Source organism: Brachyistius frenatus, unplaced genomic scaffold (genome assembly GCF_029030835.1).
Source record: "Brachyistius frenatus isolate BFR_SWC_R1_liver_20210118 unplaced genomic scaffold, ASM2903083v1 Contig_14, whole genome shotgun sequence".
NCBI lineage: Eukaryota > Metazoa > Chordata > Actinopteri > Embiotocidae > Brachyistius > Brachyistius frenatus.
The window spans coordinates 2,645,982-2,663,128 of NW_027210613.1; the positions used below are offsets into that span (position 1 = coordinate 2,645,982).

General features: G+C 38.5%; 1 protein-coding gene across 3 annotated transcripts in view; it reads left to right on the forward strand.

The window, feature by feature from the left end:
- Positions 1 to 13,513, forward strand: part of LOC138617846 (CUB and sushi domain-containing protein 3-like) — a 229,538-nt gene extending 216,025 nt beyond the window's left edge. For all 3 annotated transcript variants that reach the window (XM_069693161.1, XM_069693160.1, XM_069693162.1), the window contains exons 64-70: positions 5,760 to 5,939; positions 6,341 to 6,406; positions 9,844 to 10,002; positions 10,364 to 10,476; positions 11,235 to 11,322; positions 12,453 to 12,594; positions 13,280 to 13,513. In XM_069693161.1, coding sequence (XP_069549262.1) covers positions 5,760 to 5,939; positions 6,341 to 6,406; positions 9,844 to 10,002; positions 10,364 to 10,476; positions 11,235 to 11,322; positions 12,453 to 12,594; positions 13,280 to 13,439 — 908 coding nt within the window. In that variant the 3' untranslated portion in view covers positions 13,440 to 13,513. The remainder of the gene's footprint in view (positions 1 to 5,759; positions 5,940 to 6,340; positions 6,407 to 9,843; positions 10,003 to 10,363; positions 10,477 to 11,234; positions 11,323 to 12,452; positions 12,595 to 13,279) is intronic.
- The last annotated feature ends 3,634 nt before the right edge of the window (positions 13,514 to 17,147 follow it).

Sequence of the window (17,147 nt, forward strand, 5' to 3'; positions counted from 1 at the left end):
GTGAATATTCTACCAGCGCTGCAGTTTGTCAGCAGCATCTCCTTCTGTCTTGAAGGGGGCAACACAAGCCAAATTTATAATCCTAAAAAATTTGTATTGATATCTAACCTGCTATATGTTCAAAAACTGTAGTTGAGGTTGTAGACTTTAAATATAATAGTGGGATTAATAGATGACCCAAAAAGTGTCAATATCTTGACAAAAACTCAATACAGACTTAAAGTTAAGCAACATCTGTAAACATAGAAGTGGATTTTATCACAGATAAAACATTTTTAGATTTTCAGTTTTTACTGAATTAAATGGTCAAACATTTCAAACCTACTTAAGTCTTGTGATTTCATTTGATCACTGTAAATAGTTTTACACAGCAGGTGACACATTGAACAACAATCTTTGAGAGGTTTAGAGGAACATGGATGTGGACCCCCTAAAAAAACAACATCTCCGCAGTCACATTAACTTTAATGGAAGATATGATGTTTTGAGATTTTTCACTTCCTCGACTCGTGCTGTTCAGCAGGTACTGTTTCTTTGTCAGGTCGGTTGCAGCATTTCAGGAGCAGCTCTCTGGCCTGTTCATCGCCTGTTGTGGCTTGAAAAATGTCCTGTCGTTTTTTACTGCTGGAATTACAGTACAGAAACGTGTCTTTGCTGACCACCAGTTTCTGTTATCCCACACTTTTAGGAATGAATTCTCAAATTTGTCAAATAGTGTTTGACAGAAATGATTTTACCTTAATGTCACAGAAACATCAGTGAAGTTAGGTTAAATATTCTTATTTATGGCAACAACTCTGCAAACTGTCAGATTTATTTTATATACAGATATCTTTTATATCAGGTGAACTTGCCTTTAACTTTACAGCACATCGGCTCTTAAAATGGAAAGTAGTGTAGAAACATCCAGCAGATTGTATACATTCATACCATACTGCACGCTCTGTTTTCTGAATATTTTTTTTTTAAAGACCTGGCCAACTTTATGTTTCCAGGTCTTGGCTATGAATATATATTATTTGTGCAGGAAGAAGCCAGCTTCATTTCACAGCTGCACATACAGTGGCCGAAAAAAGAATCCAAATCTTTTGGAGTTACCTGGTTTTCTGCTGGTCATGAAATGTGATCTGACCTTCATCTACGTCACAAGTACAGACAAACACAGTTCGCTTCAGCAAATAACATACAAACAGTCATCTTTCAACATTAAACATTCATACTGGTGTTGGAAACAGGGAGTGGCCCTTTGGATGTAATAATGAGTCAAACCTCCATCTGCAGCAATAACCTTTAGCTTGTAGCTGCAGATCAGATCTCTGCAACTTTCAAGAAGAAACAGGCTTGTTCTCCTGTGCAGATAGTATTCTTTTTTTTTTCTTATTTTTTATCTATTTGATTTTTTTTCACCACAGTAAAGATCCTGTGTGGTGCTTTTGAAGTAATTTAGCAAGAGTAGTTACACAACTAAATTGTCTGTATTTATGGACATTGTGGACTGATGGATATCTGAACTCCTTAAGATTACTTTGTAACTCCATCCAGCTTTATGCAAATCAGCAATTATTGTCCAAAAAGCTGTAGTTTACATCAGTACAGGCTTCTTGTGAATAGCAATGTTAAAATGGATTTTCCATAAGTCACTAGTTCTAACTCGCAACTCCAGTCAAGACTCATTGATTGTTCTCCAGGTTTGTTAACTCCACACTATAATTAGCTTTTGTTGAGTCTACAAGTTCACATACTTTTAACACTGTGAAAGTTCTATTCAATATGGACCAGAACAATACCATGACGTGTATGTGTTAATAGTTCAAATGTGCTAGTTCATAATCATTATTTCTTGGAATAGGTCTTAACAGCCTAAAAATATTTTATAATAGTATGAATAGTGCGTTTATATAACAATTTAAACATAAAGTTATTTCTGTTTCAAAATGAAGCAGGTTGATTTCTAACTTTTATTTAGTATTCATGTTTCAGACATGCAACCCTGATGGTGGGCATACAAGGCCCAGTGGGCTGTCTGGCCCATAATTTATTAAGGGTAAATGGTGGTTATGTATATGTATTTGAGTATGATTGCTTTTGTACAGATCCGACACACTGTGTCGACCCTCGGTCACAACTGAGTCATAAATCCTCTGAAATACCTTTCTCTGTGATTAAATGACCTTCTGTTGCTATTAAGCCACTTAAATGGATTTAAAAGTGAAGCCAACCAATCTTGTACAGCTGGCGAAAGCAAAAACTTAGAGGGATTATCAACACAATAAATGTAATAGATGCAAAATGGACACAAGTCTGACTTTAGTATCACTGGCTCTTAATCATGTTACCTTTCTATCACGTTAACATTTTTGCTTAGTTGTACAAAACCTAAATCCCCAAATGTATTTCTAGTTCACTACCTGTTCCTCACCAGCGTTTTTAAATTCAACAATGAATACTTCCAAAACAGCAACAGTGAAATTTTGGGATTTGAGTTTAGGAAGCATTCAAATCAGTAATAACTTTAAAATAAAAAAAATAAAAAAATTGATGTCAAAATCTGCATGCTAATCTGTAAACAACAGCAGTGAATTTGTAATTGTCATAATTTGGATATCAAGGCATGTTAACAGCATCGCATGTAAAAAGAAAAAAACAAAGAAAAAAGCTGCAAGGAAAACATTGTAAATCTAAAGTTAACTGCCGTTACTGAAGCTCGCCAACCTCCTTCTCTCCAACAGAAATCCATCAGCAGGCCTGTCTATACGTCTACCTGTATCTGTCTCTGTCTGTCTGTGTCCCCAGTCCCTAACTAATGCACTCTGTCTCCTTCAGATTTACCAACTTTGAACTAAGAGCATTACATGCTGTCGTGTGACATAAAAAGTGTCCTTCGATGCCAAATGTAATGTCAGCCCATTGCGCTGTTTGAAGCATAAACAAACATGCCACAGTCAGCGGACCCTGATGAGGAATATGAAATGTCGTTGATACAATAATTCATCAGCATTGTATGTGTCTGTAGTATTCATGGTCTACAGCCACTATGGACATGTGCTGACAGTCCCTCATTCTAAATGGGTTACATATACTTGTGCTCAGGCAGCGAAGACTTTATAACTACAACTTGGGGAATGAGTGAGTTATTCCTACGACAACGCTGTAGGAGGCATGTACACTTTGACTTATATAGTTTCCCTTGTGCTTATCCTATTAGTCTTTCTTAGAGGTTACAAAATTGTTACATCACTTTGTAGCTGAGTATAAGATGAATCAGAGAAGTATTCTGCTAGATCTCTGCACACAACTTCCACCTGTGTGTCTGCCGGCATACGCACACACATATAATATAACTAGCTCAAACAGCAGCAGAAGTAATATCCAACAAGAGGACTTTCCTACAGTCTCCTCGTCTTTCATAATGCCCAGAAACTGGGTTTCATCCTGGCTTCCCCCACATCTTATTGCCACTAATGTCATTAAGACGCCATGAAGGACCGATTTGGTACTGTGACTCACTTGCAGCTGTCTCCCATTTGACAGCTGGCAACGTATTCTTTCACTCACAGGCTGCAAAATTATTTCACTATTTGCACATTATTGTTGACACCTTGGAGCCTGAGTGTTCAACCCCTCAGTCTTTTTTGCTGGTGTAGCCTGATTTGCATAATTTGTTGTTTTGTAGAGAGAGTTTGTTGATGTGAAAAATTAAATTAAGTATACTCAACCCACTCATGAGAAAATGAAAATATTTAATATGGTCTATAAGAGGCTAGTGTTTTGGAAACACTGCATTAACAGCTTTTGTCCCAAGTTTCCCATTTAGCTAAAGCTTGTAAAGTACACTTTATAACTCTACTGTAAATCACCATATCACTAGCCACTTTTGCAGTAATTACAGCTTTTGAGTTTTCAAGGGAAGTCTCTGCAAGCTTTGGACACCTGGATTTTGGCAGTTTGTCCCATTCTTTCTGGCTGTTCCTCAAGCACTGTCAGATGATCCACCCTGTTCAGGTTTCTCCACATATGATTTGTGGGGATTCTGTGCGGCTAGGCCGCTCAGGGACACTTAGATACTTGTCAGAATGCCACTCCAGTGCATGTTGTCTTGGCTTTAAGCGTTGGGCCTTTGTCGTGCCGAAAGGTGAATTATCGCCCAAGTCTCAGTTCATAGCACTCTGGAGAAACCTCTCTATATTTGCTGCATTCATTGTTCCCTCAGTTCTGACCGGTCTAATGGTTGCTGCTGCTGAGACACACCCACATAACATGATACTGCCTCCAGCATACTTAACTGTAGGGGTAGTATGAGACACATGATGAGTAGTGCTGTTCTTCAGGCAAGGTGCTCGCACATCTGGCCAATAGTTCAGTTTTTGTCAAATCACACCACAGAATCGTTTCTCGTGCTCTTAGAGTCTGAAATACAGTCTAAATGCAGTTTGACAAACTTTAAGCGACCGTCATATCTCTTTTACTTCGACTGGTTATACTAAATACCCCATTATTCAGTTTGGTCGGACAGGCAACTTGAGGAAGCATCCTGATGTTTTCAAACTTCTGGTGTTTCACAATGATTGAGAGTATAAAGTTTTAAAAATGTTTTTTATCATGGAGGTCTATAAAGAGTTCCCTTCATGGCTGGGTTTTTGTCCTGACATGCAATGTGCAATGAGTGGCTTTACAAACACAGGTGTGTGCCTATCTAAACATGTTCACTCCATTCACTTTGCCACAAATGGACTCTAATCAAATTGTAGATATCTCAATAATTGTAAAAAATATTTGACCCTAACTTGGAGTGTCACTACGAAGCATCTGAATAATTTTGTAAAGGAGAGATTTAAAATATATTTTTGCTTTTTCATTAAGAGTAATTGAGTGACGATTTCTGGACGGCTGTGTGTAAGAATAGCAGTTCAATCCTGCAAAAACTGTAAAATGCTTTGTAAAGTGCAAAGGTAAAAAGGCAGTATTTAAGTCCATACCATTTACCATTAATGGAGAAAGTGGAAATTTCTTTCTTAAGCATGTATTCTTAGGTTTTAGTGGTTGTTGTTTTTTTTGAGAGAGAGCTCACACTCTTTCGAGCATGCAGCCTGACCAGGACATGGGCTGCACTTCTAAACCTCCCACTGGCCAATTATTTTAGTCAGCACTCTCTTTCCTTGAAGTGCCCATGAGTGTGTGACCGTGCAACCTTTACGCACATTCTCATGATAGAAAATGCTCTCACAAGGTTAAAATGAAATTCACTTCAGCACTATTGTGCAAGGGCACTCATGAGCTCAGTCCAGTTTGGTCTTGACCTTGAAAATGTTGATTATTTCAAGAAATACAAAAACAACACCACCAAAGGGTTTTCCCATCGACTGACTGAATTATAATGAGGCCTTGTGTTCCATTGGCACTGCATTGCAGCATGAGATACCTCATGTTGTGGGCTAATTTAAGTCCAAAATTAAGCATTGCATGACCTGAGCCACAAGTGACCACATTCATGTCAGAAAAGCATCCAAAGATATTAAAGTATCAACATGCTTCCTATTAGCTCTTTGGACTCAATGAAATTAAAAAAAAATGTGTTTGCTTCCTTTTTTAGTCCGTTTTTTTCCTTTCACCCTTCCCGATCACTCCCTCCCACTAGTGAGTGCATAAATCTGGATGTGTGTGTGCGTCTGGGTGTGTGCATGTATACTGCTCCCGTATTATGTGTATCTGGGTGTAGATGTGTGTGTACTGATGTATTTGCCCCTTTGCTTGACCTCCAGCTCACTCCTGCAAACAGCCGCGGAGCCCAGCCAATGCTGACGTCGCGGGTCTAGACCTGCCCTCCTACGGCTACACCCTGGTGTACACCTGTCAGCCCGGTTATTTCCTCTCTGGGGGTTCAGAGCACCGTGTCTGCCGCTCTGACGGCAGCTGGACTGGCAAGGTGCCTGTGTGCCGAGGTACGTGCTTGTCAGAGGTCTGCGGGGGCACATGATAGAGAAGGTGGAGAGAAGATGGAGTGAAAGTTAAAATGTTCCACAGGAACGTTGTGCAGAGTATAAAAGTAAACTCTTTGATATTTCAAATTCCTTCCTGTGACATCTGCTGTAAATAAATTAACCCACTGTGTCACTATCATTGTCCAGTTTATATAAACCTGTTGAAATCATTTCTTTTGTAAATGTTTACGTTCGAACTGAACCAACAGACTTCTTAACTAAATAAGGAAAAGTGTAACTCAGGCAGCACATTACAGTTGAGTTGTATTTACTTTGAAAAACATCCTCCAAGCTGGAGGATGTTTAGGCCATGCTGTGTATCACTGTATCTTTGTGACATCCATATTTATGTTATTCTGCAGTCGGTTCCAAATCACATGAGAAAACTGTCAAACCCGTGCTCGGAACTCCAAGCCCTAAAATGAATGGTAAGTACTGAATTATACAAGCTGTTCAGCTAAAAGACACAGTTGGCAGTGCTATATCTGTGTTTTGATAGGACCATTTCAGCTTCAGGGTAACATCTTGCTTTATGAATGCAACAAAAATCTTCTAGAACCTCCACTCACAAGCAGTCGGTGACTTTTTCATTGTATGCACTTCGCATAGTGTGAAAAGTGCAGCTCTGTGCCTGCACAGTAATCTCTTATAAAGTGAATAAATCTGTGTGTTTTCATCTAAAGCACAGTCTTTTAGTCCTTAAGTGTTGTTGCAATTGTGGCCCGTTGTCAGCATCTTGTCAGTTTAGAAGAGGAAAATAATTAAACTAATAGGAAAATTATTGGCATGTGTATTGTTTGTGTAATGACAATATTACAAATAAAACAGTAATTCATCTTTTGCAGTTTAATATCCAGCACTTTCTAATTATGAGTAAATAATTACGACAAAAATACAAATAAATTCAATTAGTTAGACAACAAATTAACAGTTCATAATAGAGGCAATATCTACTTAATATGCACTATATAAATCATTTATAATTAAAAAATATTGGTTCAGCAGAGTTATTAGCCCGATATTCTCCCATAATACATGCATGTAATTGATAGATGTGTGTTTATGATGTAAATATTCAAAAGGCTCTTGATCTGCCAATTAGTGTGAGTGAGTGTTGTAATACCATTCAATAATAATTTCAAATGTTAGTTTGGAATATTTTAATTAAAAGTAAACAATAAATACAATTAACTGGAACCATGCGGTTTGGAAAAGAAAGCTTTCAGTATCAGGCTGTTGATGGGTTTTTGGAGACGTTGCATTACTTTTTATCAGTACTTTTTTTTGTTACCAAATTCTTGCAACTACTGACTTTTCCACGAGTTGTCCTCAGTTGTACTCAGTGTTTAGTGCTAATTAGCAAATTTGAGCATGCTAACATGCTAAACTACTCTCAAATGGTGAAGATACTAAACATGGCCTGCTGAACATCAGCTTTGTCACTGTGAGCATATTATTGACATGAGCAGTTATCTTAAAGGTAGTCAGTAAAACATGAATTATCATCAAGTTTTGTGTCATTATTACCAATCAAGTATGGGAGGCAAACCATTTAAATTTATCCAGGAAGGCGAAACATGATTGTTAAAGGAAGTGCTGGCAATGTTTAGCTCTGTTAGAATTACATGTGGCTTTTGCATAATCAGTATCACACAAAGTAATTAGTTATTAGCAGTAACTAACAGTAGTCACAATCATGTTGTATGTGGCATCAGCAATACATCTCCTTTCCACCTTACTTTGCCTAGTAATTCTAATTTAAGTACTCTGACAATGACTATTTCCTGTTGTTAAGTAGCAGTAGGCAGCTTTTTATGCTCAGAAGAAACAAAACAAGTTATTGTTGTACAACTATTTAAGTTCTGTGATTCCACAGAGCCAGTCTAGTTTCATCTCACTCATAATGTGTTTAATTATCATTAACTGAGATTGCCAAAGCATATAAGGAACGTGATGTTATTCAAATTGAAGGAAATGATTATCATGTGATGGATGTGTTGATTCCGCTGCATGTCTAATTACCCTTTCGCTCTGTGGGTGCAGGTGTTCCACTTGAATTAAAAACATAACGTTGATTTGATATTTAAAAAAAAATATATATATATATATATATATATACAGTGCATTCGGATAGTATTCACAGCGCTTCACTTGTTTCACATTTTGTTATGTTACAGCCCGATTCTAAAATGGATTAAATTATTTTTTTTTCCTCAAACTTCTACACAAAATACCCCATAATGATAATGTAAAAAAAAATTGTTTTGAAATTTTTGCAAATCTATTAAAGATAAAAAATGAAAAAAAGCACACGTACATAAGTATTCACAGCCTTTGCCATGACACTCAAAATTCATCTCAGGTGCATCCTGTTTCCACTGATCATCCTTGAGATGTTTCTACAACTTGATTGGCGTCCACTTGTGGTAAATTCAGTTGATTGGACATGATTTGAAAAGACACACACCGTCTATATAAGGTCCCACAGTTGACAGTGCATGTCAGAGCACAAACCAAGCCATGAAGTCCAAAGAATTTTCTGTAGACCTCTGAGACAGGATCGTATTGAGGCACAGATCAGGGGAAGGGTACAGACAAATGTCTGCAGCATTGAAGGTCCCAATGAGCACAGTGGCCTCCATCATCCGTAAATGGAAGAAGTTTGGAACCACCAGGACTCTTCCTAGAGTTGGCCGCCCGGCCAAACTGAGCGATCGGGGGAAAAGGGCTTTAGTCAGGGAGGTGACCAAGAACCCGATGGTCACTCTGACAGAGCTCCAGTGTTGCTCTGTGAAGAGAGGAGAACCTTCCAGAAGGACAACCATCTCTGCAGCACTCCACCAAGCAGGCCTGTATGGTAGAGTGGCCAGACGGAAGCCACTCCTCAGTAAAAGGCACATGACAGCCTGCCTGGAGTTTGACAAAAGGCACTCAGACGATGAGAAAGAAAATTCTCTGGTCTGATGAAACAAAGATTGAACTCTTTGGCCTGAATGCCAAGCGTCATGTCTGGAGGAAACCAGGCACCGCTCATCACCTGGCCAATACCATCTCTACGGTGAAGCATGGTGGTGGCAGCATCATGCTGTGGGGATGTTTTTCAGCGACAGGAACTGGGAGACTAGTCAGGATGGAGGGAAAGATGAATGCAGCAATGTACAGAGACATCCTTGATGAAAACCTTCTCCAGAGCACTCTGGACCTCAGACTGGGGTGAAGGTTCATCTTCCAACAGGACAACGACCCGAAGCACACAGCCAAGATAACAAAGGAATGGCTTCTGGACAACTCTGTGAATGTCCTTGAGTGTCCCAGCCAGAGCCCAGACTTGAACCCCATTGAACATCTCTGGAGAGGCCTGAAAATGGCTGTGCACTGACTCTCCCCATCCAACCTGATGGAGCTTGAGAGGTCCTGCAAAGAAGAATGGGAGAAACTGCCCAGAAATAGGTGCTAAGCTTATAGCATTATACTCAAAAAGACTTGAGGCTGTAATTGCTGTCAAAAGTGCTTCAACAAAGTATTGAGCAAAGGCTGTGAATACTTATGTACATGTTATATTTTCGTTCTTTATTTTAATAGATTTGCAAAAAATTTAAACAAACTTTTTTCACTTTGTCATTATGGGGTATTGTGTGTAGAATTTTGAGGAAAAAAATTGAATCCATTTTGGAATAAGGCTGTAACATAACAAAATGTGGAAAAAGTGAAGCGCTGTGAATACTTTCCGGATGCACTAATATATATATATATATATATATTACATTGTAATATATATATATATATATATATATATATATTACAATGTAATTTATATCTTTATATCATTATTTGATTATGTCTCTGTTGTTTTCTTTTCCTACAGTTCCTGACGATGTGTTCGCCCCGGATTTCATCTGGAAGGGCTCGTATAATTACAAGGGCCAGAAGCAGCCAATGACTTTGACAGTCACAATCTTTAATGCCACTACGGGAAAAGTCAATGTAACTTTAACAGACAGTAACATGGAGTTTCTGCTCTCGGGTGAGTCATCTATAAATCATCTGTCGTCGGCTTCCTCCCCTCCGCCTCCTTGCTCCTCCTCTCACTACCCCCGTGTCACTTCCATTTATTTTGAGGGTACCTCATGTCAATCAGTCAATCACCAAATGATCTCATGCATGAGAGTGGAAATTAACTATTGGCTCTCAATACGGATGTATTAGTCTGCACCGACTGACTGACTAACTGCCCACTCAAGAGTCACTCGTCTCCTCCCTCCTCGCTCTTCCTCACCTTTCCCCTCCTTGCTCCTTCCTACTCTTCTTTTCTTCACCATACTACCACCCACATATCTTTTTACTCGCATCATTTCTCTTCCTGCCTCTTGTCCTCTACCTTGTAGGAATCTACAAACGGCAGGAGGCCCGGTTAATGCTCCTGCTGTACCAGATGAGAGCACTGGCCCACAGCTCCTTGAGCAGGATTACTGATGAGACCTGGGCAATGGATGGATTTGTGAGTATACACAGGAATTTGAAGCACATGGCTGGTGATCTTTTCAAACTAACCAGGAGGTTCAACCGTATTTAAATGTATTTTATTTTGTCAAGTCTGACGGACAAGTTAAATTACACGCAGATGGACTGGAACTTCTTGGAAGCCAGAAAAATAAGCCAGTGTTTCCTCATTATTAGTTTGTTGTGATCCTTCGAGTGCCAAGAAAAGCAAATTGAAATCACAATAGATGAGAAGAAACTGAGAACAAGCCAAACAGCAATATCCAAGTACTCTGTAATATGCAAATATATTTGCATTGGCTTGCACATCAGATGCATCAAGTGCTGTGTATGAACTATTTCAGTGTTGCTTCATTGACAATTTGCTGAATAAGCTTCGACATCCACCTGTCATTGAAAGGACCTGGAACAACTGCAGAGCAATTTTTGTCTGTGGAATTGAAGTTCCTTTTTTAAAATAAACTTCAAGGTCCACCTTATTACTGTGACAGCTGACTGCACACCGCAGAGCTATTGATAGCATTCTGCACAGCCTCTCGAGCCGAGTTAAAAAAAAACAAACAAAGGTGTTATTTTTGAATGTAGTATGACAATGCGTTGACTGTCATATAAATACAGTATTTCAGCAGTTTGTAATGTGGTCTGGAATAGATGCAACGCTCTCGTAGGTGCCAAGAACAAAAACACTTTATTTACAGTATGCAGTTGAAACAAAACATACTGTATCTTAAACTGTGTGTTACGTTTTTCTACCAGGTTTCAGCTGAGCCTGAGGGAGGCAGCTACGTGTTCCAAGGCTTTATACAGGGTAAAGACTATGGACAGTTTGGACTACAGCGGCTTGGTAAGTGTCTTCATTCACAACAAATCCCATTGCTGATGGTCACTCATCATTGTCGTCCATTTTTCATGATTAAAAGAAAAGAGGTTGATGTTGAAGTATCTCCTCCTTTAAAAAAAAAAAATCTGAGTATCATTACTTCTCTTGCATGTTTGAGCATCACTGTGCAGAATGATGTATGTGAGTTGAAGGGAGTTTAGATGTGCTCACCTTAAAACTGAATTTAAGACACATATATACAACTATGATTTAGTCCAATGATCAGCTTCTGCTGGGGTCCAACTGAACAATATGGATGAGATGGTCAATGTGTCAAATTAGGAGATTAAAGAGTCATATATTTTTGCTGTGACTCAGTCGAGAGACATGACTGACCCCAAATTGGTCACTGGTCAATCACAGCTTGCCGTCTTTCACAACGTGCATTATGTTGTCTTACCCAGCACCCGTTTTCAGTCCTGATGCCCTCAATCTTCCTGATGGGGCTATATTTTCACAATTTTACATAGTCCTAACACTGAGGGATGTGGAGACCTTAAAACAAACAGAGAGAACAGAAAATGCAACTGCGTTTAATTTTAAAACATTTTTTTAAACTACAAACTGAAGTCAAAAATGGGTCTGATGGGTCTTTCAGTTACTCCTACAATTTCTCTGGAAATTGTATGTTTTCATTAGTCTGTAATTTATATTTATTGTGTATTTCTCCTTGTACCTGGTGTCAGTGTCCTCTTGGCACAGTCAAGCAACAGTATCATTTCCTTCAGCATTATTGTCCTTAATTTCTTTGTGCTCAGTGTTGCTTCTGCCATCATCATCACAGTTGTCTTCAACCACAATATCTTAGCGACACTGATGATTATCAGTGTGATCATTATGATTATCATCTTAATCAACTGGCTGCTGTGTCTCCAACTTGTCAACATTGTGATCTTCATCTTCACCATCATCATCAGTATCATCATCATTTTCGTCACCATCGTCGTCATCAGCAAATGATATGTATCTTTCTATTATTCCATTTTGTGTCTACAGTGTCTGTTTGTAGCATTTTAGAATCCAAATTTTAATAAATACACTTCATATTTACTGTTTAAATGTTCTCTGGATGAATGTTCTGTTTTATTTTCCAGGTTTGAGTGTGAGAGAAAACGTTACGCTCACTGACCCTGAAACCAACGGCTCCACCAACAGCAGTTCTGTTGCCGTCGCTATCCTCGTGCCTTTCTTTGCTCTCATCTTTGCAGGCCTCGGTTTTTATCTCTACAAGCAGCGGTACGTCGTGTATCCCGGTGTCTTCCATATTAGCTTGGAGTCTAAATTTAGCTTTTTCTGTAATCTGCATTTTTTTTTTTTTTGGGGGGGGGGGGCTCAAATGACATAGAAAGTTTTAAAGTTTTAGTAATTGACTCCAGATGTGAAAAGTTTGAGAATGTTAGCCAAAGATGAGGTAGACAGTACACAGCGGCCCACTTGCTGTGCCTGCTTTACAGCGGTGAGGTTCCTCTCTGGATACAGTTGCTCACTTGTGAGAGACTTTGTGAGAAAGCATGATGCAGTAGTAGTCAACATATTACCATGCAAACCGTATTACACAGTCGCATACGTCAGAGATTTTTAATGAGAGCTATTTTGATACAGTATATAACGTGCTGTACAATATGTTCACGTGCGGCACAGTGTGAATATGTGTAGATCGGTTGTCAACACATTACCTACCTCAACAGTACACACACACACAAAGTGTATGGCATGCAGATTTTGGACTCATTGTGTTTGTTACCAGTGAAATGGCATAGGGCTCCGCTGACTACTCTTTTCAGCAATAATTCAGCCTCATTTACCTACTGCAGCTGTCCACACCAAGATAATGGAGGCATGCTTATTTGATTGGAAGGAAGGGGATATAATTGGGCCTACTGTCTCTCAACTAATACCTCCTTTTTTTTTCCCCCTGCAGGAAAACGGATAAAGCGCAGTACACAGGATGTTCTGTCCACGAGAACAACAATGGACAGGCCACTTTTGAGAACCCTATGTATAACACAAACACAAAGGCCGCTGAGGGGAAAGTTGTCCGCTTTGACCCCAATCTCAACACCATCTGCACCATGGTTTGATGTCTACTGAGTGAGGGAAAGACAGAAGGAGAGAAACACATGGATGGAGAATACAACCTCTCCTTGTTTGCTTCACATGAATATATATATATATATATATATATATATATATATATATATATATATATATATATATATATATATATATATATAGACATATTTATATTTTCCCAGTTTCTGATAACACACTGCAAAGACAGAAAATTGCTCAGAAACATAAAGCACACTTTCAGCAACACTTATTTGGTTGTAATTGATCACCTACAGAAGGTAAAAGATGAAAGATGGGGGAAGGGGAGGTCCCACACCTTTTCAGATCTTCCCAAAGTGCAGAGAAGAGAAGTGTTCTTGCACTCTGTGAGTGTTGACTTTATGAATAGAAGAGCCTCTGGCATATATAGAAAATAGAGTATTTTATGCTCTCTAGTATAAATATAGAGGGGGTTATTTCACAATGCCAAATACAAAATTTACGGTCTTTCTTTTCAAAAACACAGCCTAGATCTAGCCCATTTCTTTTATGTTGTTGTTGGGTTTTTTTTTGTCTTCGTCTTGCATTCGTCCTGATGAGAATTATTTTCTGTTATGGAGCTGTGGAGCTCCTCGACTGTGAGTTAATCAATGTAATCTGTTTTCTATTTTCCAAGCAGTAGGGTGTGTAAGAGGAGATGAAGAAGTCGAGAAGAAACTGCCTCTCTTTGAATTGTGTCGATGCTGTAGTCTGTTCAAAGTTACATGGTCAATTATACCTCTTAATTGGACCGTAACTCCTACTGATGAAGTATACGGCCGGGGATTTAATTACCGACGTCCAGTACAATTTTTCGAGTGCCAATGGGAATGCTAGGGCTTTTATTGTTACAGTGCAGGTTCTCTGACAATAGAGTGCATTTTTTTTCACCAGAGATACAGTCAGTGTTATAGTTTATTATCAAGTTGTGCTGTTAATTTGTTTTACACAGAAATGTTCGTTAAGTGTGACAGTTGCCGACCAGCCTGAGACACTTGTCAAGGCATACTGTACCTTTCAGTACACTGGTGATGTAAGGGCATATTAAACTATTCTGAACTATTGAGTTATATTAAGGTAATTTTTCTTAGTGTGATTATTTTTCCAGCTCTAAATCCTGTTCCTAAATAAATCTTATTTGGAGTGAATTAACCCCAGCCTTGAGCCTGGATATATCAAGAATCTTAAAGTAGGAGTTTCTTGCCTAATGATTTCAGTTTTTATTAAATGACAAGGTTTAAAATAACCACAGCGCTAATAGCCACAGTTTCTCAGATGTTTATTTAAGCCGTGATCTAGGTAAATCAGTGAAAAGATATGTCCGTGAGGTTGGATGAAGTTTGATGTCTTGGTTTATGTTAGTAAAAATCTTGGCGTGCGTCTGCCTTACTTTCGTAGAACTCCAAGACAGAGTACGTGCAAATATCACATGATCTCTGGTTTTCATAAACTGATCAACGTTTGTTGTTCTGTGATTCTTTTGGGAAACCGTGCCTCGCTCAATAAATTCTGGATCCACACTTCTACTTTAAGACTCTTGATGAATACACGGCCTCGGCCTATTTTATTAACACCCACTGATACAAATGGTTATTTCAATGTCTTATAGAACCATCAGCTTCTGCCAACAAATGTACAGTATTCATGAAAGAATTTGCACACTTACACATGAGCCACCATCAGTATTGTACGATCATCCCACACCGATTATGTTTTTAAAAGTGAAAAATGAATTTGAAACTGTCATCACATTTCTACATCATTGCAGTGCCTTGAATACTGTATGGGCATATGTTTTTTAAGGAGGACAGAACGTTCATTAGTAAAACTGCACACTGTTGTAATTTATCTGCACAGTTTGCAATGATTTAGCAGAGTGATGTCAGCTGGTTTATTTATGGAGAGCAGCTCATAGTTTCATACCTGTACATGTTGGCAAAAAGTGATCCAGTATAGCAATTGCTGCTATTGTACTTTGTACCACTATGTTGACTCCTGTCATTGCTGTTCCATTTTGTACATTTATACAGTTTTAATAATTGATGGCATTCTTTGGCAAGATGTCTTGTGTTATCGAAATGTAATATATTTTGAGAGTTCATATTTCTTATGGATGAGAAAAGACATGCACCTGGGACAAACAGTGTACAGTCAGTCAGTCTTACATCCCAAGACTCCGGAGTAGAGTAGAATGCTTTTCAGTGTACCACACAATTGTTATCCCATTCGAGAACCTGTGTATATGAATATGTACATATGACAAAACTTTTGTAAAGAGATATATTTTTTATGCAAATAAAGCATTTGTAAGTTATTGAATATGTTGTGTAAAGTTTTACATGTATATGTCATGTAAGATCAACAAAGTTTTGTATTTTTTTCTTTATCAGCAATGTATAAATCGTTAATTTATATATAAAATCTAAAATAATGAACTTGTGTTGATATTCTGTTATTAGTTGAGCTTTGAAGGCCTCTCTTACAAAACTCTGCATTTGCAGTCTAAGGAAAGTTTTAGTAAACTAAGCAGAGGACTTTCTAAGTTGCTGTCCACTGCTTAATTTACCCAGAATCAGATTATCACAAATTTCCTCTTATCCGAAGGACTCTAGATCTTTAAAGATTGCCTGTAGCAATGTAGCTGTTCATTTTTTAACATTATCAGAAATTCAGTCTCAGCCTTCAAAACATATTTAAACCGTCTTTCCATCTATTGAATCTTCACACAGCTTTCCACTCCCCTGCGATCTGAGTCTCATTTAGTCTTCTTCTCTGGCTACAAATAGCTGGAATTTACTCCAGAAAAGGCATGATAAAATGTTAATGTACTTTACTTTGCATACAGTAAGACATGCAGAAGTAAACTGTTGTTGTTCTTGTTTCTCTCAAGTCATCCAAATGAGCAGTTTTGATGATGAACCATGTAAACACACTAGAGATACAATACTGCAAAAGTCTGACTGTTTTTACATGTATGTTGTGAACACTGAGGCATATGAGACACATACTCCTGATTTAGCTTGCATGGTAAAGTGTCTTTATTTGTGAATGAAATAGTATAATTCCTGTGTGTCTGTAGAAGTTTTCTCATGTTCAAACAAATTAGAATAGGGTGTCAGAAATGATTGAAAGCAGAAAATGATTGGTCTTCCACCATACCTTTGGGACAGCCTGGATTGAAAGAGGTGGTTCCCTGCCACATAGCTACAGTATGATCATCTTTGAGGTGACAGTTTGTCAGGATGTTACGTAATGGAATGAGTTGAAGCTAATTTCAGCCATCAAACTGGAGGCGATCAGCAAGGGAGTGTGACGGAGAGCACGTAACCCTCTGTAATGAAAGTATGAAAAAGCCTCGTATAAATCAAACAACATTCACTTGAATGGCAGGAAGTGGTTTGATTTGAGACTCAGGTTAAGCATATACTTTAATGTTTAAGCCTGGGATTTGTGTATGGATTAGAAATATTTGCCAGAAGGATTTTCCATTGACATGACTCAGAAGATTCATCAAGCAGGTTTTTGCCAAAGGGGAGATGATGTAATGTAAGCTGGTGCTAGGCCAAGATGTCAAAAAGCCTGCGGATGTTTGCTCAGTATGGGTGTCGCTCTGTGTAATACACTAATAGTAACACCCTCTAAACACCGACCCTGTTTGTTCTTGGAGCTGCATATTGCTTCATTAGAGCTTCTGCTTT